Source organism: Ursus arctos, unplaced genomic scaffold (genome assembly GCF_023065955.2).
Source record: "Ursus arctos isolate Adak ecotype North America unplaced genomic scaffold, UrsArc2.0 scaffold_31, whole genome shotgun sequence".
Taxonomy (NCBI): Eukaryota; Metazoa; Chordata; class Mammalia; order Carnivora; family Ursidae; genus Ursus; species Ursus arctos.
In genome coordinates this window covers 8481177-8508609 of record NW_026622997.1, presented here as the reverse complement: position 1 = coordinate 8508609, position 27433 = coordinate 8481177, and the positions used below count along the sequence as shown (strand labels likewise).

General features: G+C 49.8%; 1 protein-coding gene across 2 annotated transcripts in view; it reads left to right on the top strand.

Annotated features, from left to right (window-relative positions):
• Positions 1 to 16765: 16765 nt before the first annotated feature.
• PXDC1 (PX domain containing 1) overlaps positions 16766 to 27433 on the top strand; it is a 28868-nt gene continuing 18200 nt past the window's right edge. Inside the window, exon 1 of one of the 2 annotated variants that reach the window (XM_057304852.1) lies at positions 16766 to 17668. In XM_057304852.1, coding sequence (XP_057160835.1) covers positions 17413 to 17668 — 256 coding nt within the window. In that variant the 5' untranslated portion in view covers positions 16766 to 17412. The remainder of the gene's footprint in view (positions 17669 to 27433) is intronic. The other variant, XM_026511408.4, reaches the window with a different exon arrangement.

Here is a 27433-nt window from a genome sequence, read left to right as displayed (position 1 = left end):
CTCAGTTGGTTGGGCATCCGACTTGATTTCCTCTCAGGTCGTGATCTCAGGGTTGTGAGATGGAGCCCTGCATTGGGCACCACGCTGAGCGTGAAGTTGCTTGAGATTCTCCCTCTCTTCCCCCTCTGCCCCTCTTCCCTGCTTCGGCACACGTGCTCTCTTTGTAAAAAAAAAAAAAAAAAACAAAAAAACTTTGTCAACAAATTATGCTTTCTCATACAAAATGAAAGCATGTTAAATAGCACAAGCCACTCATTAAGTGAGAAAAAAATGAAATGCACCTTATAAATCGTGAGCATTACTATTACATTAGAAATACTTTGTGACATCCTTTGATATCAGATTGATTTAAAATAAGATAGTAAAATGAGAATAGCTTTTGGTCAAAATCATGCAAAAATAATTGAAGGATTTCTTCAGATTATACATTATAAGAAAGAGATGTGGGATGCCTGGGTGGCTGAGTTGGTTAAGTGTCTGACTTTTGATTTCAGCTCAGGTCATGATCTCAGGGTCATGGGATCGAGCGCCCCACACATAAGGTCCTCTCTCTCCTTCTACCCCTCTCTACCTCCCTCTTACTTCCCCTCCCCCCAAAAAAAGAAAAGAAAAAGAAGGAGGTGCATGAGTCAAAAACTTTGGGGGAAATAGTATCTTTTCCCCAACTTGATTATCAAAATCACCCAGGGAGCTTGTTGAATTAAGTGACTTCTCGTCCCCACCTCCCAGACCCACGAATCAGCTTCCAAGAGATGCTGGGGCCCCTCTATTTTATACACACCCCAGATGATTCTGATGATGAGCCTGGTGTGGGAAACACCCATCTTGTCAGAAAGCAGTTTCTCGAGGCAAAAAGAAGCCAGAAAAGCAAATGCATCGGCTGGCAGAAGAAAAAGATTGGCAGAAGGCGGCCAGATCTGCACATGGTCCTGCCCTGGAAGATCTTAGAAAGCTGGAGGGAAGGCAGGAAGACACCGAAGGGGTCGAGCCAGGATTCGGTGAGGATTAAAGCTGCAGGGTAAGTCAGCCGGCAGATGCCATGACTTGACTCTGAACTGTCTCTTACCAGGGACCACGGGAAAGTCACTTGCTACACGTCCCTCAGCTGGATGATGAAGATTAAAAAACAAACAAACAAAGAAAAAAAAAAAAAAACAACCTCGTCGGATTGTGGTAAGGGTTAAAAGAAATTATCCAGGCAAGGCATTTGGCCCCAAAGCAGCCCCAAGCTAAATAGAGAACCCAAAGAGAGGCTGGGGAATGACTTTGAAGAATGATTTTGACTCTGTTCTTTGACCTGTCTCAGCAAAATATTATTATATTGTTTAAACTCTAACTTGTCCATTGTCCTATTCTTTTAGGGGTGGACAGCCTATTCATAACCAATCTGCAACCCCATGCCATTTCTTTCGGCTGGCATGTCAATAGTTGAACACTGTCTCCAAGCCTGGAAATGATTCTTTTTTTTTTTTTTAAGATTTTATTTATTTATTTGACAGAGATAGAGACAGCCAGCGAGAGAGGGAACACAAGCAGGGGGAGTGGGAGAGGAAGAAGCAGGCTCCCAGCAGAGGAGCCTGATGTGGGGCTCGATCCCATAACGCCGGGATCACGCCCTGAGCCGAAGGCAGACGCTTAACTTCTGTGCCACACAGGCGCCCCCGGAAATGATTCTTTAGGGCAATTGAGTTAGAACATCTTGGTGAAGGAGGTTAAACAACGCTGTGTTTTGAAAGTAGTTTCTGCAAGGTTCTCTGGGTGAAGATGAAGGTTCTGGAAAGGGAGTTTCATAACGCCCACCTCCACTGAACAAGCCAAGTAGCCAGACTGGGAGGTGGGGGCTGCGTATGCTGAGATCTTTGGTAGAATTCTCAACATATTTAACATCTTTCAGAGATGAAAATGTAATTGTTAGCTAGGCTTACAAATTGGTGGTCCTATTCTAAAGCCTGCAGACTAACTCACCGGAAGCTTACGGGCCAGTAATGAGATTAGAGACTCAGCTCTCAGGTATCACACAGACTAAAATACATATTCAGGAAGCTGGAGATGGGGTCCCGGAGCGGACCAAAAATCTGTTATGCAAATACAATGTGTCTGTATTAGTCTGGGACGTAATGAAAAATAGAAAGTCATCTTGAGACCTTTCTTTTCCTTTAAAGCTATGGTGGGTTCAGAATTGCCCCCCTGAGGGGTTGCCTCGTCCCTGGGCGCTGGCGGGCTCTGCAGAGCATGGGGGGGTGGCTCTGCGAAGGCACATGCAGACGAAGCCCCGCCTGGTTGCTGATAGGCACAGGTCCTGCAGCAGTAAAGTGAAAAACTGAGACGCTTAACGGCTGAGCCATCCAGGTGCCCCCAACTTTGGTAGGTTCTTAAAATGAATATTAGTTGAGGGGCGCCTAGGTGGCTCAGTCAGTTAAGTGGCTGCCTTTGGCTCAGGTCATGATTCCGGTGTCCTGGGATCGAGCCCTGCAGCGGGCTCCCTGCTCAGTGGCGAGTCTGCTTCTTCCTTTTCCTCTGCCCCTCCCCCCACCACTTGTGAGCTCTCTCTCTCTCTCTCAAATAAATAAATATTTTTTTTAAAAAAAGCAGGAGAAAGAATGAAGTGATTATTTTCGTCTTTAGCCTTGCGGTTGGGCATGGCTACTCTCCATCCGTTGTTAGAATTCATTGTGTGTTCATATCTCTCCCTTCCTTTCAGACACCACGCTCTTAACTGCTACAAATTATTAGCATATTTCATCAAAAATTCTTACAGCAGAAGTATGCCACATGGTGATAATTCCTTTCACCAGAAGAATAAATGGGAAGTTTGGGACATTGCTATTCACTAAGGTACATATCCATAGCTTCTCTCGTTGATGAGCTTTTCCCCTCGTCCATAGTCAGGACAAGAAATATGCATGTGAATGTGATAAAGAGAACATGAGATAATTTGCTGGGACAAATCTAACGTGCTGTTCTAAATTTACTGGAGAGGTCCGGCACGGGGGCCTCTCAACACGTAAACTCAATCTGTACGTCAGCTCATTACCACAGAGGATGCGTCCCTTAAAATGGGAGAGAAAATTGGTGTAGAAGCAAATGGTCTGATATCTGGGGAGTGTAGGAAAAAAACCCACACCCAACCTTATTTTCCAGGCAGCAGTCTACAGAAGGTGGAGATAACAGCTAACTACTAAATGTGACACAGCGTCCTGAGGAGCTCACAGGGGTTCGTGCCCGGGAGGAGGCAGGGGTCTCTCATGTTATGGCACAGATTTCCTCTTCTTGAAAATTAAACAGGGGTAGGATTAAAAATTGATACATGTGGGGCGCCTGGGTGGCACAGCGGTTGAGCGTCTGCCTTTGGCTCAGGGAGTGATCCCAGCGTTGTGGAATCGAGCCCCACATCAGGCTCCTCTGATATGAGCCTGCTTCCTCCTCTCCCACTCCCCCTGCTTGTGTTCCCTCTCTTGCTGGCTGTCTCTATCTCTGTTGAATAAATAAATAAAATCTTTAAAAAAAAATTGATACATGATCAGAGGTGCCAGATGATCAGCTTCTAGAAACTCAACTTTCTTTTCTCTCAGTCCCCAAGAGCCAGTAATTCGTGATCTCTTAGGCTAACAAATGTCAACTGAACAAATAGAAATGAAAACCCTGACCACCTGGTAACTCGTCAGGGCCCAGGAATCGTTGATCTTTCATAAAGAAGCAGCCAAAACGACGGAAGAATTCCACACTCGTGCTGGTGCTCTTCTCACTTGGTTTACCACCTGGCAATAAAAAATCTGTGGAACGAAGGAATGAATGAGTGGTAACAGGATGGGAATGTGGGTCAAGAGGGACTTTCACAGGGAGACAAGAGGGTTGGGTGAATATATTTTAAGAAATTAAATTCAAGGAGTGAAAAGAATTTATACATGTAAAAAAAAATACTAGTTAATTGGGTAAATAGTCATAGGTTTTGAACTTGGATTTCTAACCAGCAAACTGAAAAACAAACAAGCAAACAAAAAAACCTCTTAAGATCACCAATAAAGTGACAGAGGCACTTAGAAGTTCCATTTCCTTAGGAAGTGTGCTCATTCATGCCACATCCACATAGAAACTTACTCTCAAGGATTTTCTGCTATTTTGTTGTCCCACTGAAGACCCTGGGAGACCACCACATACTGGATCAAGAGGACCCTTCCACTTTTCCCTCACTCCTGCTCACTCTCCCCACTAAAAGAAATCTGTATTAGTTCTTTCTTTGATACAAGGATTCCTGGAAGTGCCTCCCAGCTTGGAACCAGTTCAGAGGAGAGGCCAGTGATTAAGGAATAACCCTTGCAGGCAGGAGGTGTTCCAGCTGCAAGAAGACAGTGCCAGCCTCCTCTACAATCTTCCCATCCCAATCTCATTTGGGATAATTTGGAAGATGCATAAATATTTTTACCCACCTTATTAAAATGCTTTTAGTTCTATATTTGTATGTGACAGTTAAATGGTATTAAAAATGGCTTGAATAATACACTTAGTCCTATTTGTCTTCCAGAAGCCTCTAACTGCAAGAGGGTATTCCCAGATTCAGTCATTTTTCCCTGAATAATCACCCTTATACCTCATGAACTGAAATGAAGGACCAGAGCAATAGGGAAGTGAAATAACTCGGGTATGCTCTTTTCTACCTAATGTTCTTAGCTATAATATCATTCTTTTATTCATTGCGTTGGAAGCCGTTTCAAACCCTTTTCGGAATGAAATAGTTAGAATAAATAATTGAACAGCATGTGTGTGTGCCTGCATTCGAGGAATAATTACATTGCTTCAACATGGGACTTAAAATCATTGGAATTAATTTGAAAACACTCTGCTCGACTCCATTTTCTCTCAATTCGAAAAATACGACATGTCAAAACCTGTTTCCTGGAAGTGACCAAAAGCAGCCAAATTAATCATCAAGAGCTATTATCATTGAATATAAAATTATAGAAAGGCCTCTGAAGACTAGACTCTGCTTACATTTCAGAAGGGTGTGGTTATGGGTGTGAAATGTGTGGCTAACATGTAACCCTTGGCTGTTTGCCCCAAGCATGCCCACACAGCCACCCTCAGGGAGGCCAGCTGGGGCACCAGCAAACCAGGAAAACAGTCTCACTATCACACTGTTATCTGCTGACACTGAACTTGGAGATTTAAGAGTATAATCAGAATCAAAGGAGATGCCAGTCTGCTGAACTTTAATTTTAAAGTTATTAACAAAAAGCAAAACCTACCAGAGCAGTCTGCAATTGCTTAGCCTCTAAATATATATAGCTGCAGCCCCAAACCGGTCTTCAGAGCTAGCCTTGGTTCTTCGGATTATATGTAATTTGGGGGGCTGGTGGTGGAGTGTCCCTCCAGCATAAACTTCCCACACATACGTGCTCTTCTCGCTCGGAATTTTAATGTAAACGTTATCACAACTTCACAAAAATGTACACATTCCAGTTATTCTTAGCTCCTTTTCAATCACTGGCCTGAACTGGAGTTTCTTTGGAAAGCAGTGCTTTGTCCATCTCTTTAAAAATTCATTAACTTGTTTTTTCAGTCTTATGACTTCTGCTCTGGGCTAACTGAAGCCAGGTCATTTTGAATGTTTGAGTTAAAGAGCCCTTGGGAAAAGAAACTTCAATTATTTTCCTGTCTGGGTAAGTGTCAGAGCAATTCATCATAACAACGAATACAAATGTACTTACTTCTATAAAAGTCAACTCCTTGAACCAAGACACCGGCATTTGATCTGTTGCCCTGAGCTTTTTTCCTGACTTCAGTTCACTGAACCCTTTATGCCTGGGCAGAACTTAAGCCCCATTGGTGAGGTCTTCCCGGTCACGAGATAACGAATAGGAGAAATTTGGCAATTAGCTGAACTACTTGGACTGGGCAGACAATTAAGTCATTTGGGCTGCTACTTGAAAGTGCATACTCGGGCCAGCTGGAGAGCAGAAGAGAAGGGTAAAAGCAGAAGCTTTCATCAATATGGCCATACCTGCATTGAACAAACCTGGGGATGAAAATATAAATATGCACAAAAGCCAAAAGGAAAATCAGCAAGTGATTATCTGCTTTAGAAAGGAAGGTCACCTGAGACTCTCTAAAGTTCTCTTGATTTGCAGTAAGATGTCTTCAAACATTATCTTGATGTAAATTTTCCCCCATTTTTAGACTAGCCCTCAAGAAGCTAGAACTGTTGTTTTGAGAAGGCAAAGAGAAATAAACAAGGGTTTCCCACCCCAGAATGATGCTCTTGAGATCCCCCCAAAAAAGGTCACAGAGGGGTAGGAAACAAGAGACGATGCCCTGGAAGGGGAGGAAAGGAAGAATCTAAGTCGCCTGGGGTGTATGCCTGGGAACATGGCGGCAGGAGTGCTCTTGGCCATGGGTGGGAAAAAAATTGGGAGTGGAGAGGACCACCTGGCAGGCAACACAGGTTACTGCCTGGAAGCCAGGTTGCACCTGCAGATGTGAGTGGCAAGGAGTTGTTCTACCTATGCTCATTAGGCCAGGACCCTCATGGACACCTGCAGGCCCATTGCCAATGGACATGATGCCCATCTCTCCAAACATTGGCTGAGCTCCCGAATTGCCTCATATTTCCTCCCTTGGATGGCCTGAACCGTATAATTCCCCCCAACATAGAGTGGGTCTTTGCTACTCAGTCACACTTGTGGGGCAAATCCAAGGCCCTGTATGTGGGTGAGGTTGAGCGGGAAAATATCGCCCCATTACAAATGCTCATTCTAATCAAATTTATGGAAATTGAGTCAATCCAATCTTTCCAGAAGCATGTCTACTCCATAAAGAGTCTCCTTGAGGAGTCCTTGCTCACCTCGCCTACATGGCTGATGGCCGGTATGTTAGGTTGAGAAGGCAGTAAATGGACGTTGGGTTGACAGATGTGAGCAGATATCAAATGGAGTAAACTTGACCCAAATCTTTCCCCATAATTTCCTGAATGAGCCTCAAGTGCCTCGATCTCCTTTTCATTCACTCATAGAAGAAAAGTTTCTTGATGTTCCAGAGATGACCTTATCAACGCTCGGTTCACACATGTTTACCCAGTAGCAATCTAGAGTCTCTCTGTTTTTGCATTCAACTAACGCAGGGATATTCAGGGTAATATCTCTACCCTCAGGAACATTAATAATTGTACAACCAACATTCACAACAGTGAAATGATCATTGAAGTCCCTTTTAGCTAGCAGGTGAAATGATTCTTTTCAAGTTTCATTGAATATCTAACTTGGGGAACTTGGGTATAAAATGCAATATCTTGGACTTAATTTGGTGGGGGTGGGGGGATTCTTGTGTCCTATGGTGATGGTGGTGTACAACAAGCCTGGGTGTCTCAGGATTAAGGAGTCTTGAAATATGGCTGTCCCCACTCTCTTCATCACCTTGTGCATAACTGTAAGTTACATGCAAGATGCCGGCTTGCTTGATTTTGCTTTTTCCTTAACTTTTAACTTAGTGAATAGGAACTACTCTGGGACTAATTTTAATGTGCTTGATAAAAATCCTTGCCCACTGATGCTTATACACAATCTGAGCTTTAATATCACTTTGAGAATATCAGTAGAAATAAATGGTCTCTCAAGGCAAGAAAATAGGACTTTTCCCCTCTCTTCTCATTTATTTATGATTTACTGATTTGAAATCACATTTAGATTATCTGGATAATATAAAGGAGTAGAAATAAAAATATAGTCTCCCTCTCCATTTTTTTCTTGTGAAAATTTTCAAATATTCAAAATAATTGAAAGAATACAATAGTATAATAAAGGACTACAGTCCTTTACTTGGATTTAATAATTATTAACGTTTTGCTATATTCGCTTCATCTATCCATCTATTTATGTATTTATTGTGGAGCCAATTGAAAGCTAATTTTTAACATTATGGCACATCATGACTAAGGCTCGGCATGCAGAGCCTAAAAACAAGGACATTTTCATTACAATTATTGCACCCATGAAAATAAACAAAATTTCTGGAATACCATTAAAATCCTGTGCATGGGTGTTTTTCCAATGGTCTCAAATTTACTATTTGTGCTCATTATATAGATTTATTTTGATGTTCCAGAGATGACCTTATCAACACTCGGTTCACACTGTCCGCAGAAAGCATGGCTTATGAGACTGTCCTAATACCCAAATTCTCACTTGTGGTAAATGGACTCCAAACTCAGTAACTTGCAGGCCTATTTTATTGGACAATGAAGTCAGCCCGGTGGGATCACCAAGAGTCGATACCGGTTATCTGTCTCTATGTACAGACATGCCGCAGACAATTACTACACGTTGCTTTGAAATTCTCCCAGACCCGAATCTCCACGACCCAACCTGAGGTTGGAAAACCCTGGAGTCTTGCCTCGGGCTGGGGACGATTTCAGCCGCAGATCCTCCTCGCCCGACAACCATGTAGATAGAGCCGCACGCTCCGCAGATATCAGTTTATGAGGATTAATCAGATCCAGACAAGAACTCTGCCCTGTTGATGGAAAGCATATCCGTGCGCTTTGAAAATAAATACATAAATACATAAATACATACCAACTGAGCATTCAGATAGCAGGATGGACCTGCTTTCATGTAAAAAAGTGCCTGCACCCTGTTCCTGGCGAGAGTCAGAACCTTAGCCATCCGTGGCTCTCACGGGTTTTACCTGCCAGGAAGGGGACAGATCATGTTGCGGGCGCTGAAGAAAAAGAGAACACCCGGAAGAGGTAGTGAGGGGCGGAAGAGTCATGCTCTCTTGGTAAGGTGGTGGGGAGGGGCTCCTGGGAGCAGGTGGTGGATCTGGGGAGAGACCAGGGAGGGAGGGAGCCATCGGGGAGGACAAGGGGGGGTAGGCTTCGTGCCCAGGCAGCAGGAATTGAAGGGCTGCAGTGGTCTGCCTGGCATATCTGGGGCGGGGTGGGGGGTGGAGCAGACCGAGGGAGGGGGACAATGGTAGGGGATAAGCTGCCGGGCTGGGGGGTGGGCTGCTGGGGGATAGGGTGAGGAACCAGGTCCTGTAGAAGTCTTGGAGGCCAGGCTGCATTGCAGAGTTTAACTCTGAGATGGAAAGCCGTTCACGATCCACATTTAGTAACGAGTAAGGTTCTATGGCCTGTGTATCTGTGTAGCAAATTTCCTTTGCTCCTTTTTCTCGTCTACTATGTATTTTTTAATCTCCAGTTGTAATGTATGCATTTTTTACTAAATATGTAATTTGGAAGTCATCTTAAATCTTTCGTGGAATCAAACAATACATCTCTGTATCTGTGTATCTATCTACCTAAGCAGTAAAGATTTTAAAATTATATGCCTTGTCCGGGGCTAACATTGCTGGTTAATATGAGCAGCGATGTTGGCTCAAAACAGTAAGAACAAAGTTCAGGCGTGGAAATTTCATTTCTATCCAGAATCAGGAAATTCAGAATCCTAGCAGTAACCATGACCCTTTATTTAATCTAGCCATTCAAAGAGGCCTGATATCTGTCCTAATATAATTGATAGCCTTCATATAAATATCATGGGCAGTCACTATGTCTCAGGCTACAATGTCAATCCCTTAACATTTCAACTTTGATCTTGAAACTTTCCTTATTTCTCCTGTATAGTTTCCACAAACTGACTTACTAATTCTGCTCATGGCAGCCTATAGAAAACAGCTCGAGCGGATATTTCAATGAGCTAAGAAATGTGAAAACAGCATGTATCTTCAAACCGGAAAATCATGTTAAATCACCTCGTATATTCATTCATGCCTACCATTGGGGGAAATGGAGCGGGGGCGGGGAGAAGAGGTGCAAATGTTTTGCCTGTCCACAGGCTGTTTGCTGAATCACCTCGCACAGATTATACATCTAAGAATATTTACTGAATGCCAGTAACTAAAAAGTGTGAACTCCATCAGCCTTTCCTAACGGCTTATTTAGCGCTGTGACTAACACTGATAGCTTTTTTTTTTTTTAAAGATTTTATTTATTTATTTGAGAGAGAGACAGAGAGGCCAGGAGCCCAGGGGCCGGGGGAGGGTGCAGAGGGAGAAGAGAGGGGCAAGCAGACAAGCCGACTCCCCACTGAGCAGGGAGCCTGACACATGGCTCCATTCCAGGACCCTGGGATCATGACCTGAGCCGAAGGCAGATGCTCAACCGACTGAAATACCCAGGCGTCCTAAACATTGATAGTCTTAGACAGTCGGGTTTTCACTGATTTTTCAGAGTGTCCAGCTCAAAAATGGCAACTTGAGGCGAGAGCCTTGGCTGCAGCGATGAGTGAAGTCTGTTATCTAGGTCTTAAGAAATTCCATCCTCAGAAAAGGGATAGTGTGACCCAATATTCAGTTTGGCAGTAGAAGCAAAGCTGAGGTCGGCAGTGTAAGGACTGAGGGCAGGCCACCCCAAAATGTGCCATTTTGGCATACTGGTGATATTAAATAAAAGGTATTTAACAGACAGCCTGTGCAAGGACTTTCAGACTCTTCTCTCTCTCCCGGCAAGCAGGAAATAAATCTCCCATGGGGGAGGTACCCTCAAGATACCAGAAGATAAAGAGACATCCTTACCTCCAGAGAAGGGAAGTCAGGGCTGAGAAAGCTGTATAAACAACCCTTGTTACTTTTTACTGATTTACTGCCCAGCCCAAATTCTGCTTAGGATGTCTTACTAATTGTGGGGCGCCTGGGTGGCTCAGTCAGTTAAGCATCTGACTTCGGTTCAGGTCATGATCCCGGGGTCCTGGGATGGAGCTTGGGCAGGGAGTCTGCTTCTCCCCACACACCCCCACCATGCTTGGCATACTCTCTCTCTCTCTTTCAAATAAATAAAATAAATAAAATCTTTAAAAAATTTTCTTACTAATCGAATCTCCCAAAGTTAAGTTTTCTTTGTCCTGTCAATTCCTCGCAGATTTATTGTCTCTTTGTCTAAAAAGTACAGAAACTGTCTGCTTGATCATTTCTTTAGGTCTCCATTTTATTATTGTGACTTCGTGCACATTTAATGAAACTTCAGGGGTTTTTCTTCTGCTAATTTGTCTCATGTAAATTTAATTCTTAGTCCAGCTGGAAGACCTCAAAAGATAGAGGGAGAATTTTTTTCTTCGCCACTATAGGAATAAGATTAGGATCCCTTGGGGGTAATAAGAATGAGAGGAAAAATATGGATAAAAAGACAGATTCAGGGAGATTTGATGCCTGAGATTTGATGCAGATGCTGTCTGGCCTTCGTCTGTAGTCAGGAAACAGAGACAATAGGAACACAGCTGGCTGAGTGTCTGCAGTGACAAAGGAGAAGTGACCATGTACACAGTACAGTAAAGAATCTGCTTAGATGAACTTGAACTTTTAAGTGACCTTCGATTTACTAAAGTTATGCCTGATTATTGCATGAAATTTGGAAAACATAAAAGTGCACACAAGAAAATTAAATCCCATTCCTGAGAGATCGTCATCATGAACAATTTGGCCTGTCCCTTTTTAAAAGGGTTCGATGCCTGGGGTTCCATGATACATTATGACGCTTCCCAAATGTCTAATTGTTGGAAATCAAGGGATGGCATTTTGGTGGGAAGAATGGTGCTGGCTCTCTGGCTCATCCAGTCATCCCACAGATATTGAGCGAGCATTCATCGGCGCCAGGCCCTGTGCTGGGCATTGAGTACACAAATATAAACGAGACAGCTGTAGTTAGTCCCTGTCCCCATGGAGATTACATTTTCTCCAGGAAAACAGGATTAGCATTTAGTTACAATTATGAATGAATGCAGGCATTATGAAATTGTACAACGGTGTCTCCTGACATTTCCCAGACTCGCTTTGTCTGGTTTATGCTAGAATTAGCCTGGCTACCCAGAGAGGCCCGCACACGGTTGAGCACTGGCATCTCCTGGGCAGTTGGCAGAGATGCAGATTCTCAGGCCCGTCCCGACCTAATGAATCAGGATCCGCTTTTCCACAAGCTTCGCGGGGATCATAGGCACATAAGGTTTGAGAAGCACTGGGCTAAAGGGTGAGCGGGAATCAGCGGGCTCAGGCAGGTGGTAGAAGGCATGGGGAAGGCCTGTCAGGCCCATGAGTGGGCGCTGGGTGGAGGCGCCTGGCACTTGGAGATGGTGGAGACAGGCCAATGTGGATGGACCAAGGCCAGACGAGGCTGGGGGCGTGAGCAAGGGAGGCCCTCCATTAGGGGCTAGCCATGGGTTGGGACCACTTTAGATTCTCCTGGAGCCTTCAGTTTCCTCACCGGCCAAGAGACCATTATCCTCCCCACCCCCCACCACCAGGGCTATTGGGAGGATGAGATCAGTTACTATACTGCAAATGTTCACAGCTGTAGGCCCTCTCACTGCTCTTCTTTGGAAGAAAAACAGAGAAGAGCTGTGGTCTGCAGGATGCTCACCGAATCACCTTACCAGGTCTGGAACTGGGGAGGTGAAACTCAAAAGTAAACCCTGGCGCTGATATGAAGAGTTTATCAAATGCGTCCTGAGCACAGGCAGTGATGCAAAAAGACTCTTTAGCTGTGATTTTGCACATTGGTAGAAGTAGAATGGGGGGGGGGTGGTTAGAAATGGTGGAGCCTGTGGGGTCGGGGCTGCCCTGGGGCCAGGACTGCCTCCCCCATCCCGGTCTCACTTCCTGGCATGAGCCCCCAGCTTCCTATGATGTTATGGGATGCAGGAGCGGGATACAGAGCGCCCCCCGGAGAAGTGGCTACTAACCTCTGCACAGTTTTTCTGTTACCGGTGGGGGCTAGGAAGGATAGAACTTAACACAAAGCAAAACAAAACAATATCAACAACAACAATAAGCAAAAACAAAACAACTGCAGAAGAGAAACAGAGAGGCACCTGGGTGACTCAGTGGGTTAAGCGTCTGCCTTCAGCTCAGGTCATGATCTCAGGGTCCTGGGATCACGACCCGCATCAGACTTCCTGCTCAGTGGCGAGTCTGCTTCTCCCTCTCCTTCTGCCCCTCCCCCTGCTTGTGCTCTCTCTCTCTCAAATAAATAAATAAAATCTTAAAAAAAAAAAAAAAAGAAGAGAAACAAACATCCCTTCAAAAGTAAAGGCCTTGAATTTCATTGACTCTTATTAATCGGATTGAAGGATCTGGTTTCCAAGGCTCTTAGCTACACCACGGCCCTCCCCGCGCTGCACCTGTGTAACTCTGCACCGGGCTGGGAAGTCGCGCAGGTGACCCAGAGAGCTCCTCTTGGTTCTCTGTTTCACACTCTGGGACGTAGGCGCAGGCCCCGAGCGGCCCGCTCCGCTTGACTTACAGCCTGAAACCGTGCCCCCTCCTCTGCACCTGGTCTAACGTTTATCCCCGGAGCCCTCCAAGGTGTGCACAGCGCACTTTCTGCCATCTGCCACGTGATTTGTCCTTGTGGGCTTTTCACAACTCTTGTTTACAATTGCTAATTCACAGAAGGGAAACTCCAGGCCAAGAAAGTTCAAGCAAGCAGTTTGAGATTAAACGGCCGCAGTCGGTCAGGGGCCGGGCAAGACCGGGAGTCAGAAGTTCTGCTACTTATTTCAGAGATTTTTTTCATCCACATCATTAAATAATATTTAAGTAACAGAAAAATAATAAGAAGGAAATCTTGGGGCGCCTGGGTGGCTCAGTCGGTTAAGCGTCTACCTTTGGCTCAGGTCATGATCTCAGGGTGGTCAAGCCCCACCCTGGGCTCCCTGCTCAGTGGGGAGTCTGCTTCTCCCTCTGCCTCTGTCCCCCCACCTCACTCCTGCTCTCTCTCTCAAATTTAAAAAATCTTTTTTTTTTTTTTTTTAAAAGAAGGAAGTCTCATTAGCGATTATTCCCACCGCCCAGAAGGGAGCACTCAGGAACACTCTGGCTATGGACTTCCAGCCTAGAGCACCCATGTCCTCTTCAAAACTTAGAGTGTGCACATTCATGTAATTCAGAAATGTATATAAGAACATTATAGATAACTGTTCTTGACACCCTCCTCTCTGGACTCATTCACCACCCCAAAGGTTGCCTTTATGAATTTGGCAGGTATCTTTCCAAATTTAGTACTGTTTTGTTGCATATATCTTTATTCCTATGCTAGACCCATCGGCCATTTTGTTCCTGAGATCTAGCCGTACTTTGATCACCGATCCATTGGTCGTAGCTGTATAGTACTCCATCACAGGTCACTAATTTATTCATCCCACTTGTCACGAACACTGGAGCTCTTTCCAATGTCTTACTGGGACAAACACCACAACAACGAGTGTCTTGGTGCCTTTCTCTCAGTGCTCATGTGGAAATGCTTCTCCAGGATTGAATCCTACAGGTTGTTGGGTGACAGGTCATTCACATTTTCAATTTTAACAACTACTGCTAAACTGCCTTCCAAAGAGCCCACTCCCACTGATGCACCCAACTCAGCGTAGGAGGGCATGTGTCTGTCCATCATCTGCAAAAATTCTCATTGCTGTCAGACTTATCCAAGTATAATTTTCCAAAGTTAAATATGACTGTCAAATGTTTCTACAAATATGGCATGCACATGTGTCAGACATTTTATTCCCCTCATTAATTAATGCAAAAATTTGTAAGATGAAAAAGCTGACTCAAAGACCATTTGGAGAAACAGGTTTATGTTGTCCTTAACATACATTAAAATAAGATTTCGAGACTAGATTTAAAAATGGTTACTGTCCTACAGGACAATAAATGATAACCTGAAAGTTAGCTTTTCTCTGGGGCAAAAATTATTTGCATCTCTATCAAATAGCACAAATCTACAAGTTAATATAAAACCCTGCAGAGCCTTAGCCTTTCATTAATAGTAAATAGTAACATCAAACAACACCAAGACATTCTCCTAGAAAATTAAGTCATCCTTGGGCTTTAAGACAGTGCCCAGTAACTTTGAAAGGACATACATCTGGGAGGTGACTACCTCCTTGGCCTTCTTTGCAGATTTGGGATAATTTTTCTTATCAGATTGTTAGAAATTTGTATCAATGCAATGGATGAAAAATAGCCGTTCATCGTGTTTTAATCTGAATTTCTGTAATTATTCATGGCTTTGGAGCAGCTGTTATTTCTACTTAGGCATCTAGTTTTCTCTCCTTCTGGGTCTCTTCAAACAAACATCACTGATAGGAAAATACTTTCTTCTCTTTGGTGACTAGGAACGCCTGGCCCAGACTCAGGCGCAGCTTCACAAAGTTAGGTCTCCTTGGCAACAGGAGATTGATTGTTCCTAGGAAAGACTTTACAGAATGCATAACAGCACCTTAAATCTGGCCTTTAAAGTCCTAGCGATGGCTGTTCAGTCCAGTGGCAACGGGAGAAAGGGTGTGTGTCCTGGGAGGGTGGCTGCCAGGGAGGCCTCAATGGGCCTTTGTTGAGGAAGGTGGAACTCAGCTCTGTTCAGCTCCTTGAGCCTCTGCCCTCAGGCCTCTTGGTGCACAAGGCCGACTCCCGTGGTCAGCCTATCAATCACACCATACTGACCGCCACCGCAGTGCGGGGAGGGCATGCTAACTGCGGAAAACGTCTCCCAGTTTACACAGCAAACGGGGACCAAGACCAGCACAGCGAGGTAAAGATAAACCTAGACGGTGACCCCTGAAGATAGGATACCAAGTCATTGGTGCGGTCTGAATAAAACCTGGTGGTGGTGATTGGAGGGGGGGAGGGGGACACATCTCCGACTGGATTGAGTCAAGTGACCAGCAACCTGCCCTCAACCTCTAACGTTTCTGCGCCCTAGTTGGGCTCTCAGTGCTTTCTAGAACTCTGCAAAGTGCCGATGGGGGCCTAGCTCTGGCTCTCCCACCCCTGCCTAGGGCGATGTGAGGTCACAGGAGACACTTCTGGAACCATCTTCCAATTCTTAAACTATTGCTTGAAATTATCTTCTCATTAGGAACAGACTAAAAAAAACCCAAAAAAACAAAACAAAACAAAACAGGCTGTGAATCAGGGCTGCTATAAATCCCAGTTTCCAATGTGGGCAGTTTCCCCAGTTCAACTTCTTAAATCCCGGACTCACAAAGGGCTACCAGGTCATTCCGGGGGGCTCTTTCCGAGGAGACTCCTTTCCCACGGGTTTGTCCCACTTCTTGGGGGGGGATCCCCTCTCCTGTTGCAGGGTGACCGCTTGGTTGGCTGGCCAAGGTCCTAAGGGACGCCCGTTCCCTGTCCTTCCCGCCACGTCCTGGTCTGTCTGCAGCGGGTGTCCGGGCTGTGGCACGACTGGAATGCGCGGGGGGACTCGGGGAGGGGAGCCGACACCAGGCGGGGAGGGGACGCTGAGCGCGGGGCGTACGCGGGGCGAGCGGGCCTGGGTCCCTAGTCCAGGCTCCCGGACCAGCCAGGGATGGGTGGGCGACAGTCCCGACGCCCGGCGTGTCCGGACCCCCAGCACCGCAGTCTCCCTCGAGCTCCGCCCAGCCCTGGTCCCCGGCCCCGGCCCCGGCCCCGACCCACGTGCAGTTTCCTTCCCTGTCGCCGGCGGGGCAGGGCGCGCAGCCCCCCGGCCGAGAGTTCCCGAGGAGCAAGAAACGGAAGAGAAGAAAGTCTGCACCGAGAACCCCGGGAGCGCAGGCCCGCCCCGCCCTCCCTTCCCAGCTCCTCGTCCAGTCACCGGCCGGCGGCTCTGGGGCCGGGAGGGGAAGGAAGCGGCGGGGGCGGTCTGGGTCCGGGCGGAGGCGCGGAGTGGGGGGGCGGTCTGGGTCCGGGCGGGGGGCGCGGAGGCGGGGCCCAGCGCTCGGGTTTCGGCCCGGCTCCCGGCGGTCGGGGTGCCCGCGGCCCCAGCAGCTCGGGCTTCGCGTGGGCGGCGCGGGGCGCGGCGGGCCAGGCCACCCCCTCCGCTCGCAGCCCGCGGCGCGTCCGCTCGCCCGGAGGAGGGAGGAAGGCGGCGGCGGCAGCCTCGACGTCGACGACCGCGCCGCCCGCGATGGGAAGTGCCTTATAAAGACGCAGCTCGGCCGGGCCCGACCGACTTGTCGCCGCGCTTCGCCGCGAGTGCGCGCGGAGGCCGGGGGCGGACCCCGGACAGACCCGGGTTACGACGGACTCCGGCCCTTGACAGCCGCCAGACGGACCCCGGCTCCCTCAGACCTCGGACGGACCCCGGCTCTAGGCGGACTCCGGCCGGATCCCGGCTCCGGGCAGACCACAGGCAGACCCTGGCCGGCTCCCGGCTCCCGGCTCCCGACAGACCTCGGACGGACCCTGACCCCGGAGAGACCCCGTTCCCGGGCAGACCGCAGGCACACGGCGGCGGCCCGATCCCGGCCCCGGAGAGCTCGGACGCACCCCGGCCCTGGACAGATCCCAGCGCGATCCCGGCTCCGGGCAGACCTCAGGCAGACCCCGGCCCGGCGGGCGGGCGGGCGGGGGCCGAAGGCGCCCCCGGAGGCGGGGGCATGCGCGGCCCGCGGCATGGCGTCGGCGGTGTTTGAGGGCACCTCGCTCGTGAACATGTTCGTGCGCGGCTGCTGGGTGAACGGCATCCGCAGGCTCATCGTCAGCAGGCGCGGCGACGAGGAGGAGTTCTTCGAGATCCGCACCGAGTGGTCGGACCGCAGCGTGCTGTACCTGCACCGCAGCTTCGCGGACCTCGGCCGCCTGTGGCAGCGCCTCCGCGACGCCTTCCCCGAGGACCGGCCGGAGCTAGCGCGCGCGCCGCTGCGGCAAGGTTCGGGGGCCGCGGGCACCGGGGTGGGGCGGGGGGGCGCCTCGGATGGAATGTTAGGGGGAGATGTGGTTGCAAGGTAATTTTACAGTGCAGTGAAGGCAGGAGGGGAAGTTACTGAAGCCGAGATTGCGGCTTTCCCCTCCGTCCCTGGCCCGGGACAGGGGACACTTAGATCTTGCGCCCCCAAATAAAGGGCGCCCAGGGCGGCAGTGGTAGGAGGACGAGGAGCCAGCTCTTGGAGCCCTGAGGCCCTCCAGGCGGAGATCGGCAAGACGGGCACCCCGACTGTCCCCAAGGACGAGTCACTGACCAGTACCAGTACAGCGGCCAGTGTCGGGGTGACCCCCAGGCCTCTCAACCCAGCCCCTGCTCCGGAGTGGCGGCCTGCCTTCCTCCTCACCCTCGGGGGGGGGGGGGCGGGGGCTGGCTGTGACCCCCGCCCCGCCCCGAAAGCGACAGGAGAGGGCTGGTGAAATGTTTGGAAAGAGTTAACAACAGCGTCCTATTGGGGTCGCGTTGTGTCTGGCAGCCGCCCCCCTCGGAGTGCTCCACTGGAAGGGGCCGCGCCTCTGGTCTTCTCCCGTGACAGAGCAGCCTGAGTACGAGGTGCCACGCAGCCTTCTGTCACTCGTCCGGAGGGGCCTCCCTGCTGCCGACTGTGGGGAGAGAGCCCAGGTCCCCACCCCAGGGGTGGGGCGCATTCGGGTTTGATTAACTGCGGCCTGCCTCCTCCCGGGGCCGTGTGACTGCCTTGGCTCCTAGGGATTCGAGTTCTCAGAGAACTGCTGTGGCTTCCCATTTCCTCCTGCCAGGCTGACGCCCATCCCACCGGCTGCACTTTGGAGGCCAGTCGGAGAGGCGGCCGGAAGAGGGAAGGAAGCTCGTGAGAGAGGCTGAAGTGGAGGCCAGAAGGGGGTAGGTGGGTAGGAGAAGGCTTGCGGAGAAGGGGCCAGGAAAGTCTGTAGGGCTCTGAGCAGTCCTTCCCCAACTCCAGCATTGTGACCACCCCCAGCTCTGAGAATGGTCACACTTCACCCAGAGGCCTTCCTTTCCACAATCTTCTAAACAGACCTGGGGGCACCTTTGGGGAACATTTACTGAAGCTGAGAGTGGCCCAAACAAGTCTCCTTAGCTGCTGGTCTGCCTGAGGTCTTGAGATAACCTCTACTTCCCCCTGCTGATCCCCGCCCCAATGTGTGAATTATGTGGATAATTAGCTCAGTTCTCATGACACATCCTCTGGCGGACACATCGTTCGGAAAGGCTCCCAAAGCCTGCAAGTCTGAGGGCCCTGAGTGAGATGGCCTGCCTTTCACGCTTCTCCTCGCTCCCCAGATTCTCGTATTCATTGCCATTCTGGACATAGTTGAGTGTTATTTCAAGCATGGGAGCAGTTTTCCTTGGATTTGCTATTTGGGTGTGTATGTTGTATTTTTTTTTTAAACTAATAAATGCCCAAATCAAGAAAGCTTGCAACAGTTTATCCAGGGACTTCCATCCTTGCTGGAACAAGGTTGGCCGTTAACAAATTAGAGCCCCTGAGAGCTGGCCAGGGCACATGCCCTCCCCTGTCCTTGCCAGGCCTTGCTCCGGTCAGGTGGCACAGCTCAGCTGGGACCGCAGACAGGCAGATGGGCTGGACTTGGGCTCCTCCCCTGTAACATAGTACTAGTCCTACTTTTTTTTTTCCTTTGGTGAGGATTAAAATGCACAGTATAGTGTCTCGTATAGTAAGCCCTCGTACACACTAGCTGTTCTTGTTACCCTCAGCATCGGCTGCTGCTGGCAAGGGTTGAGGCCAGTGGGGAGGCCCTGGGATCTGGTAGTGAAAACAACTTGCCTGGAGCAGAAGGGTGGTGAGTGTGAGACACTGGACCTGCCTTGCACACACCCTGGCTCCAGTCCGCCTATGCTCATGCTAGTTGTGCTGGGTCAGTTCTGGATTCCTGAAGTGTAGACACACAGTGTCTCTGAAGAAAGGTTTAGGAAGAGGGGGATTACCAGGGACAAAAGAAGGTTCAGGGGAATAGGAGAGCTGCTCAAGTATCTGAAGGGGGGAGAAAGGAGTTCTGGGTGTTAGCCGTGCTGCCGGGGGTGGTGGAGGTGCTTAGGATGAGGACCAGCGATTGGGTGGAAAGGGCCTGGTACTGGAACTGTTGGCCCCCTTTGCCTGGGCCGGAGTGCTATTCCGCGGAGACCTCTGTGAGGCCCGGGCCAGCACCCCCTGGAGGGGAGGAGATGGGGACCTGGGACCAGAGGAAGGGGTGACCTTAATTCTTTGTCCCGGTCCTTGATTCTCTGCACGGAGGCAAGCCGATGCTGCCCCCGGGCATCCCTTGAGTTGGGGACAGGAAAAGGGGAACCCTTTTCCTTTCTTAGAGTCTTTTAAGTCCAGGGAAATTGTTCACTGAATCAAATATGTAATAGTAATGTAAGAGAAGATTCTACCTGATTTCCATGCAGATTTATTATTTGCATAAAAAGATTGTCTGGATATACAAACTGTAAATACAAAAGGCAACCGGACGCGTGCGTTGTATGGGGAATGTCCGGCTTCCCCAGTATAGTTCCCCATCAGATTCCCGCGCTTGAAATTTATCAAAATACTTCTGGGCTGGGTTAGATTTGTGCTCTCTACTTATTAACAAGCTTTGTGAGCAGATCTGGGGTTCGGAGCTCATGCTGGCAGCAGGCTGGTAGCTCTTATAAATGTCTGACTGAACGCCCTCATGGGGTGTGAAAGCCTTGGCCCCCACTTGCATTTTTGAATCTGCATGCAATTAAAAGGATGCTGAGCCTTTTTCTTAGTCCCTCAAGTCTTGCAGTGGGGGAGAATGTTTATGTGGAGAGAATGTGCTTTTCTCTCCCTTTTGCACCCACACTGTGGTGTTAGGCTCCAGGACGGTCCGTGGCCTTGAATGTTTCACCTGGTGCACATGTAAAGATATTTCAGGCCCTGCACGCGTGCAGGGACCTCGCTCGCCCACTTACTTTCCTGGCCTTCTCTTGGGCAGGGCTGACCTCGGGACTTGTCCTGCTGCTGTCCTCCGTCCTTTTTCCTTGGAATCTTGGCTTCCCACCTCACCGTCTTCTTCCTCTGGATCTGAGGTACCCACCCATCCTTTCTGGTGGCCCAGCCCGAGGAGATGGAGATGGCTGCTTCCTGTGGATATTATCTCTGGGTGATCAAGGAGTTCCTTTTGGTTTTCCTACACCCTACACCAGTGGGGCTGAGTCTTGAACCTGAATTCTCTCTGCATAATACATTGCGTGGTTCTGGGTTTCCTGACCCTGGTCAGGGTCTCCCTCCTTTTCCATCTCTTACATCTGAAAAGGTTTACACGTTAAAACATAAACATGCAGAATCTTTGATTGACTGTTTGGGGCTCTTTGACTATTTTGATTTTTTTTTTTTTTTTTAAAGCACCGATTTCAGGCCTTGTGAATTCTGAGCCATCCTGGTCACCACTCCAGCAAGAGATTCTATTTCCAAAGTAGTCAGGTGATCTTTGATTCTTGATTACCGTGAGATCCAACATTTTGGTTTCACATTCATTCTTGCAGTGAGTATCTGCTGAATGCCCGCTATGTGCCAGCCATCATTCTAGGTGGTGGAGACACAGCAGTGATCAAAAGAGACCCAAAACAATTCCTGCCCTCGTGATTCTCATATTGTGGTTGGGAGAAATCCAACAATAAACAAAGATAAATAAATAATATATTAGATAGTGATAAATATTCAGAAGGAAAAAAGTAAGCAAGGAAAGGGGCTATGACTTCTAGGGGGAGGACTCTCAGATAAGGTTCCCCAGAAAGTCTCAAACGAAGTGACCTTTGAGTCCAGACCTGAAGGAAGGGAGGGAGCAAGCCACTTTGTCAGTATCTAGGGAAGCAAGCATTCCAGGCAGAGGTAAGAGCAAGTGCAAAGGCCCTGAGGCCAGCATAGGACTGGCGGCTTCCAGGAGTGAGGAGGAGGAGGTCGTCATGGCTGGAGCGAGGAGAAGGATGTGGAGAGTCAGTGATCAGGGAGGAGGGAGTGGGCATAGCTGAGTGCACTCTGGCTGCTGTGCTGAGAAAGACTGGTGGGGAGCACGGGGGAGGCAGGGAGATGGGGGACAGGTGCTAGGCTGTGGAGCCAAGTGCAGCAGAGCAGGTGTGAGAAATGGTCAAACACTGAGGTGTCCGGCAGGGAGAGGCAGGAGATAACCTGAGAGAGCACATGTGGGAGTAGAGGAGGGTCCCTACTACAGCTTTCAGCCTGAGGAGTGGACCTTGCCATTCACTGGGAGGGCTGGGGGAGGGGAGGTGGGGGAGGGGCCCAGCTTCAATGCGGTATTTTAGTGTTTTCTCTGAATAAGGCCGGTTACTGAGGGCCTGGGTGTGGTGCTAGCGTCCAGGTCCGTGTTCACCTTTGTCACCGAGGACATTAAGCTACCTGCATAGACGAAGACGGTCGGGTCTTAGGTGTGAGATTCCGAGGACCGGAGTTAGGGCATCCAGGAGAGAATGAGAAAGGGCCCGACGCAGACACAGTTGCCAGGTTCCCACAGCCCAGCCTGCGCTCCCAGGCCCTGAGCCTGCCCAGTATTGCTCACATGGACTGCAGGGGAGAAGCTCTGCTCCTCTCCCGAAACTAGAGGGGAGAACGCCAGCTGAGGGAGGGGAGCAACTGCAGAGCCACCGAGCCTACTCGCTTAGTGAAGGTGGCAGGAACGAGATCAGAGGCCACACGGTCCCCGGCGGGCAGCAGACCAGAGGCAGCAAGCCCAGCTCTGCGGCCTGAGGGGCCCCTGCAGCCTGGTGGTTACTGAGCGGGGCCCTGCCCTTTGCCTCCCACACCCCTCCCCCCCCCCCCCCAGCTGGGGCCCTTGTGTTGCTTCACTTTGCAGCATCCTGCCCCTTCGGGCAGGGGCAGCTTTCACTTCTCACGGGGATTTGGGGGTATTCTTTTTTTTTAAGATTTTATTTATTTATTTGACAGAGATAGAGACAGCCAGCGAGAGAGGGAACACAAGCAGGGGGAGTGGGAGAGGAAGAAGCAGGCTCATAGCGGAGGAGCCCGATGCGGGGCTCGATCCCATAACGCCGGGATCACCCCCTGAGCCGAAGGCAGACGCTTAACCGCTGTGCCACCCAGGCGCCCCTGGGGGTATTTTTTTTGATTCACAAATGTATTCTTGCAGCTCTGCTCAATGTGTGGTGCGTGCACTTTTCCCAGGCCCCGGGGCAGCACGCCGTCCTGGTCCCACGCCGGCATGTCCATGTCCGCCGCCCCCACGCAGCCCGCTCTCCTCTCTCTGCCTTCTGTTTTATCTCTCTCCCCCAAATGTGTAGCGGGCTTCGTGGCAATTTCCTTTCCCGGGGCTCCAGGGCCCTCATGGCCACTTGGCTGAAATGGTTCTGGGACTTGTGATCTCATCCCATCAGATCTCAGACTGTGTCGGGGGCCCCAGGTGACCCGACTTCACCTCTCAGCTAGAAAAGGAACGTGCCAGAAACTCACATAGGTGGTTAGGTGGCTTGCTTCTAGGTCATGGTTGCTTTCCACCAAATTCCCAAGGAGAAATTTGGCCTGCTTCTCGAGAGCAGACCGCCCCTTGAGCCTCCTGGTGGCTTCCTGACTGCCCTCGGGCTGGCCCGCAGGGACACGGGTCCTCGTTCCTTCTAAAACAAGTCTGGGCCTCATGTGTCTCTGCTGTCTGTTTCTACAAACGCTTTTCCAAAAGGCGAAAGATGTTCCTGCGTGATGAAGAATCAAGGACAGGGTAGATTCCAATGCCAGTGGAAGGTGACGGGGCCTTGCCAAGTTAGTGAAATAATGGGGATTTGATCAGTTGGCCAGTTCTCAGCAAAGCTCAGCACGGGAGTGGGGAAGGACTGGGGAGAGGGAGGACAGGCTGGTAGTGAGTCTGAGCCCCACATGCATTTGACCCGTGTGGCCTCGCTAGCAGACATCGAGGCCATGGGGCCCCCCCTGCCATCCTGGGGAGGGAGTGCAGAGACAGTAACCTGAGGAGCGCGTCTGGGCCAGTGGTTGGTGTTGCTGACCCGCTGAAATTGCTTTTTGTTGGTATTCGTGTTCACTTTTACTTTCTTGGGTGACACTAGGCATCCCCTGGACACTTTTGATTGTCATCACTAAAAAATGGTCCCCATGTCCAGGAACAGGCCTGAGAAGCTCCCCAGGGCCACCTGATCTGCATGCTGTCCTTGAGCGGTGGGGCAGGGGCCAAGCAGAGGCAGAGGGGCCTGTGCGCCGTTCTTTGCTGGCCAGACTGGCCTCCCTTCAGGTGTGTCTCGCCCCAGCACAGACCCACGTGCTGGGTGATGTGGTTCTCCAAACAGAGACCTCCTGTCCGCCCTCCTCACCCCGCCCCTGAAATTGAGTCATGACTGTGAACGGAGCCACTTAGCTCTGTGGCTAATTTATACTGGCAAGCTTTCATATTTGTTTTAAGAACAAAACATCGTAATCACCCTTTGCTGATACTTAGCTTAGAATCAGCAGGAAAAATCTGATGAGCAGTAATTGGACAGAGGGTAGAGAGGGAGGAGGGAAGGAATAACATGTGATTAAAGCTTCTACATAGAGTATCTTCATCCCAGCAGAAACCCATCCTGCTTCCTGCGGGAGAAAATCCCCCAGGCCCTGCAAGATTGGGGACCTACCTGGGGACACAGGGTCCAGGTGGGAGGGGTCAGGGTTGTAGTGACACCCCTGGGGATATTGCATGGTCGCCGTGAGAGAGGGTCAGGCTGAGTGGTTGAAGGCGTGGGCTTTGGAGGCAGACAGGTGAGGATTCAGAGGCCGGCTCTGTCCCCTGCTCCTCGTGCAGTGACTTCAGGCAGTCACTTAGTTCCCAAGCCCCGGGAGCCTGATTGATGAAATCCCGTGATGATATCTCAGGCAAGGCTGCTGGAGGGCCCAAGCACTGACAGCTGCAAAGTACCCAGAACCGCCCGGACACCTGAGACCTGAGAACTGCCGGCTTTGGACTCAGGACCATGGGTCCCTGGAGCTTCTGCCCTTTGCTCTCGGACACACAGCATCCTCACCGAGAGTTGTCCAGATGGGCGAGCGTGGGTCCAGCCCCCCACCTGCTGCTCCTGACCGCATCCTCTCCCCAGGCGGCCGTCCATCCTCCATCCTCAGGTCCCTAGGAGGCAGGGATGGTGAAAGCTCCCGCCCAGGCTAAAGAGAGCGCCCACAAAGGGGGTCACTGCCATTATTTACCTCAGTGGGACCCCTGCAGACCAGGCCTGTGGCTTTGCCAATCCAGAAACTAGAATGTGGTGCTGCGTGCGGGTCAGGCTTGGGGACTGTGCTCCAGGGTACAATTTCACAAGGCAGAGATTACTGTGGAATCCTAGGGCAGGTGTATATATTACTGTAAGAAATGCAGCTGCCAAGTGGGTAGAGTTCTTGGGACCAGAACCTACGTGGGAAGCCATGGCTCCCCAGTGCCCTCTGTGGGTAAACCCCTTAATGCAGTTTGTCGGGGCTCGTAGTCCTCGCCATCTGGCCTCCTTAGGGCCTCCACACTTCCTGACCCCACTCCCTGTTCTTCTCCTCCCCCCTTGGCCCTCTCTATCTGCTCACCCTTCAGATCTCTGACCCTGGCGAGAGTAGTCCCCTGCTGCGAGTCTTCCTGGCCCCCCCAGGTGACACCCTGCTCTTTGTGGCCAGTGTTTGTGGCCAGTGTTTGCCACATGTCCATTGTCCAGGCTAGCAAGAAAGCCCTGGGGAGCCCGGGGTCCTGCCCTTCTGTCTTTCCAGCCCCGGTACCCCCACCATGCGATAGGGTGCCAGGCACCGAGTGGGAGCCAGGGGGTAGTTTAGGATGCGTGGGTGAGTGCGTGCTTCCTGTTTTGGAAGCCTAGCAGGGGCTGGTGTGCCCTAAGTACCGTTGATGTTCCAAGACAGACTAGCTGAGGGAGCGGTTCTGCAATGCATTAGGTGGGAATTTCAGTAAGAGAATTGTGCTTTTATCGGAGACGATAAGGAAGAGGCTCAGGGAAGCGGGGGCTGGGGAAGGGCACAGTGAAGCCGGTACGGCGGAGTCCAGCACTCATTCTCTCCTGCTGATGAAAGAACACATCTTTCAAGGGGGCACCTCCCAGGCGCAGGAAGAAGCAGAGAAAGGAGGATCTTCTTCTCTCAGCCCCTTCTTGGATCCTCGGGGAAGTGCTGTTTCTTCTCTGCCTCTTCTGTGACCTCCTGCTCCTTTCTCTGCCCTGCTTTTCGTTCTTGGAAAGACGCACAGGAGAAATTAGTGCCCAGCAGCTCCCACCTCTTACAGCCCGGTGTGAGCATCGCCAAAGCGGGCAGCCGACCGGAGGGAGGGTGAACCCGCCGGAACCACCAGCAGCGGGGGGCGAGGGGCAGAGAGGGATTCTGTCCTTCCAGAAATGCTGCTCAACACCCCCCACATGGAACTGGGCGACCTGCCAGAATGGAGTAACCACGGACTTCCCGGGAGTTGGGACTCCCACTGGGATGTTTAAGTGTGACAGAAGAACCAGCCCCCTTACGCTCTCAAGCACATCATTTCTTACTCTCCAGTTCTTGAATGTCGGCCTCCTATTTAGAAAACAGGTACTTGGGAAATCAGCATTGAAAATTTCCCTAGAAGATTTAAAAGATTTTGCTTCCAAAACTCTCATTATGCACCACCTTAAAGAATAGCTCTTCTGCCCGCAGGCTGACCCTGCATTCCTCACCTGCCTGAGCCCGCAGCCTTGCTGTCCGGTGTGCTGATGGACACATTTATTAAATGGAGAAGGAAATCTTTCAATGCAATTTATTATTGGACTCAGTTTGAAAGTTCGCTTTACAGAAAATTTCCCTAGGGCTCTGCTGTGTGAGTCTCCTCTAAGAGACATGTTCTTGGGGGTAATGGGCACTTCTTAAGGTGCTTTGAAAAGGACATTCTTCCTTACCAATTGATCCAAGAAGCACCTTGTCTTTATTGCTGGAACGATGGCAGAAGGCACTCAGGTTAGATTCCGACCTCCAGAGTCCAGCCTGGGAGTTACCAGAGGTGTTCATCCCAAAGCCTCCACTTACTGAAATGTGCGACTTTGGACCCAGGGTTTCTGAGGTTAGGAAACTGGTTTGTGTTTGCTTTCACTGATAAGTCTTTGTGCTGACTCCAGCATGTTCAGTTTGGGTTCCAAGAATAAGTCAGGTGATTATGTTTGCATAAAGAAGCTAATCCTGGGGGCGCCTGGGTGGCTCAGTACGTTAAGCATCTGCCTTCAGCTCAGGTCATGATCCCAGGGTGCTGGGATCAAGACCCGTATAGGGCTCCCTGCTCAGGAGGGAGTCTGCTGCTCCTTCTCCCCCTGCCTGCCGCTCCCCCTGCTTGTTCTCTCTCTCATTCTCTGTCAAATAAATAAATAAAACTAAAAAAAAAAAAAAAAAGCTGCTAATCTTGAAAATGACAGAATCACATTTTGGTTTCTTAATTTTCAATGCTAAAGTTGTTTAGAAAGAAAGGGCACCCTGGCGGCTCTAGGTAGATTTTTGGCCTCCACATATACTTAAGTTGGCACACTGAAATTTATATATAATCGTGAGTTATCAGTCTTTCAGATTCAAATCTTTACTTGTTTGAGGCTAATCTGGTTAAAATTTCCACATCACAAACTGGCTAGAGGGAAATTTTACAAATGGAGGTTCTATTAGTGACTCTGCCTTATCAGAAATTAGAGAAATTTCCAGAGGCTGTGAAGTCTTTCTGAGTCTACTTCCTAACAATTAAA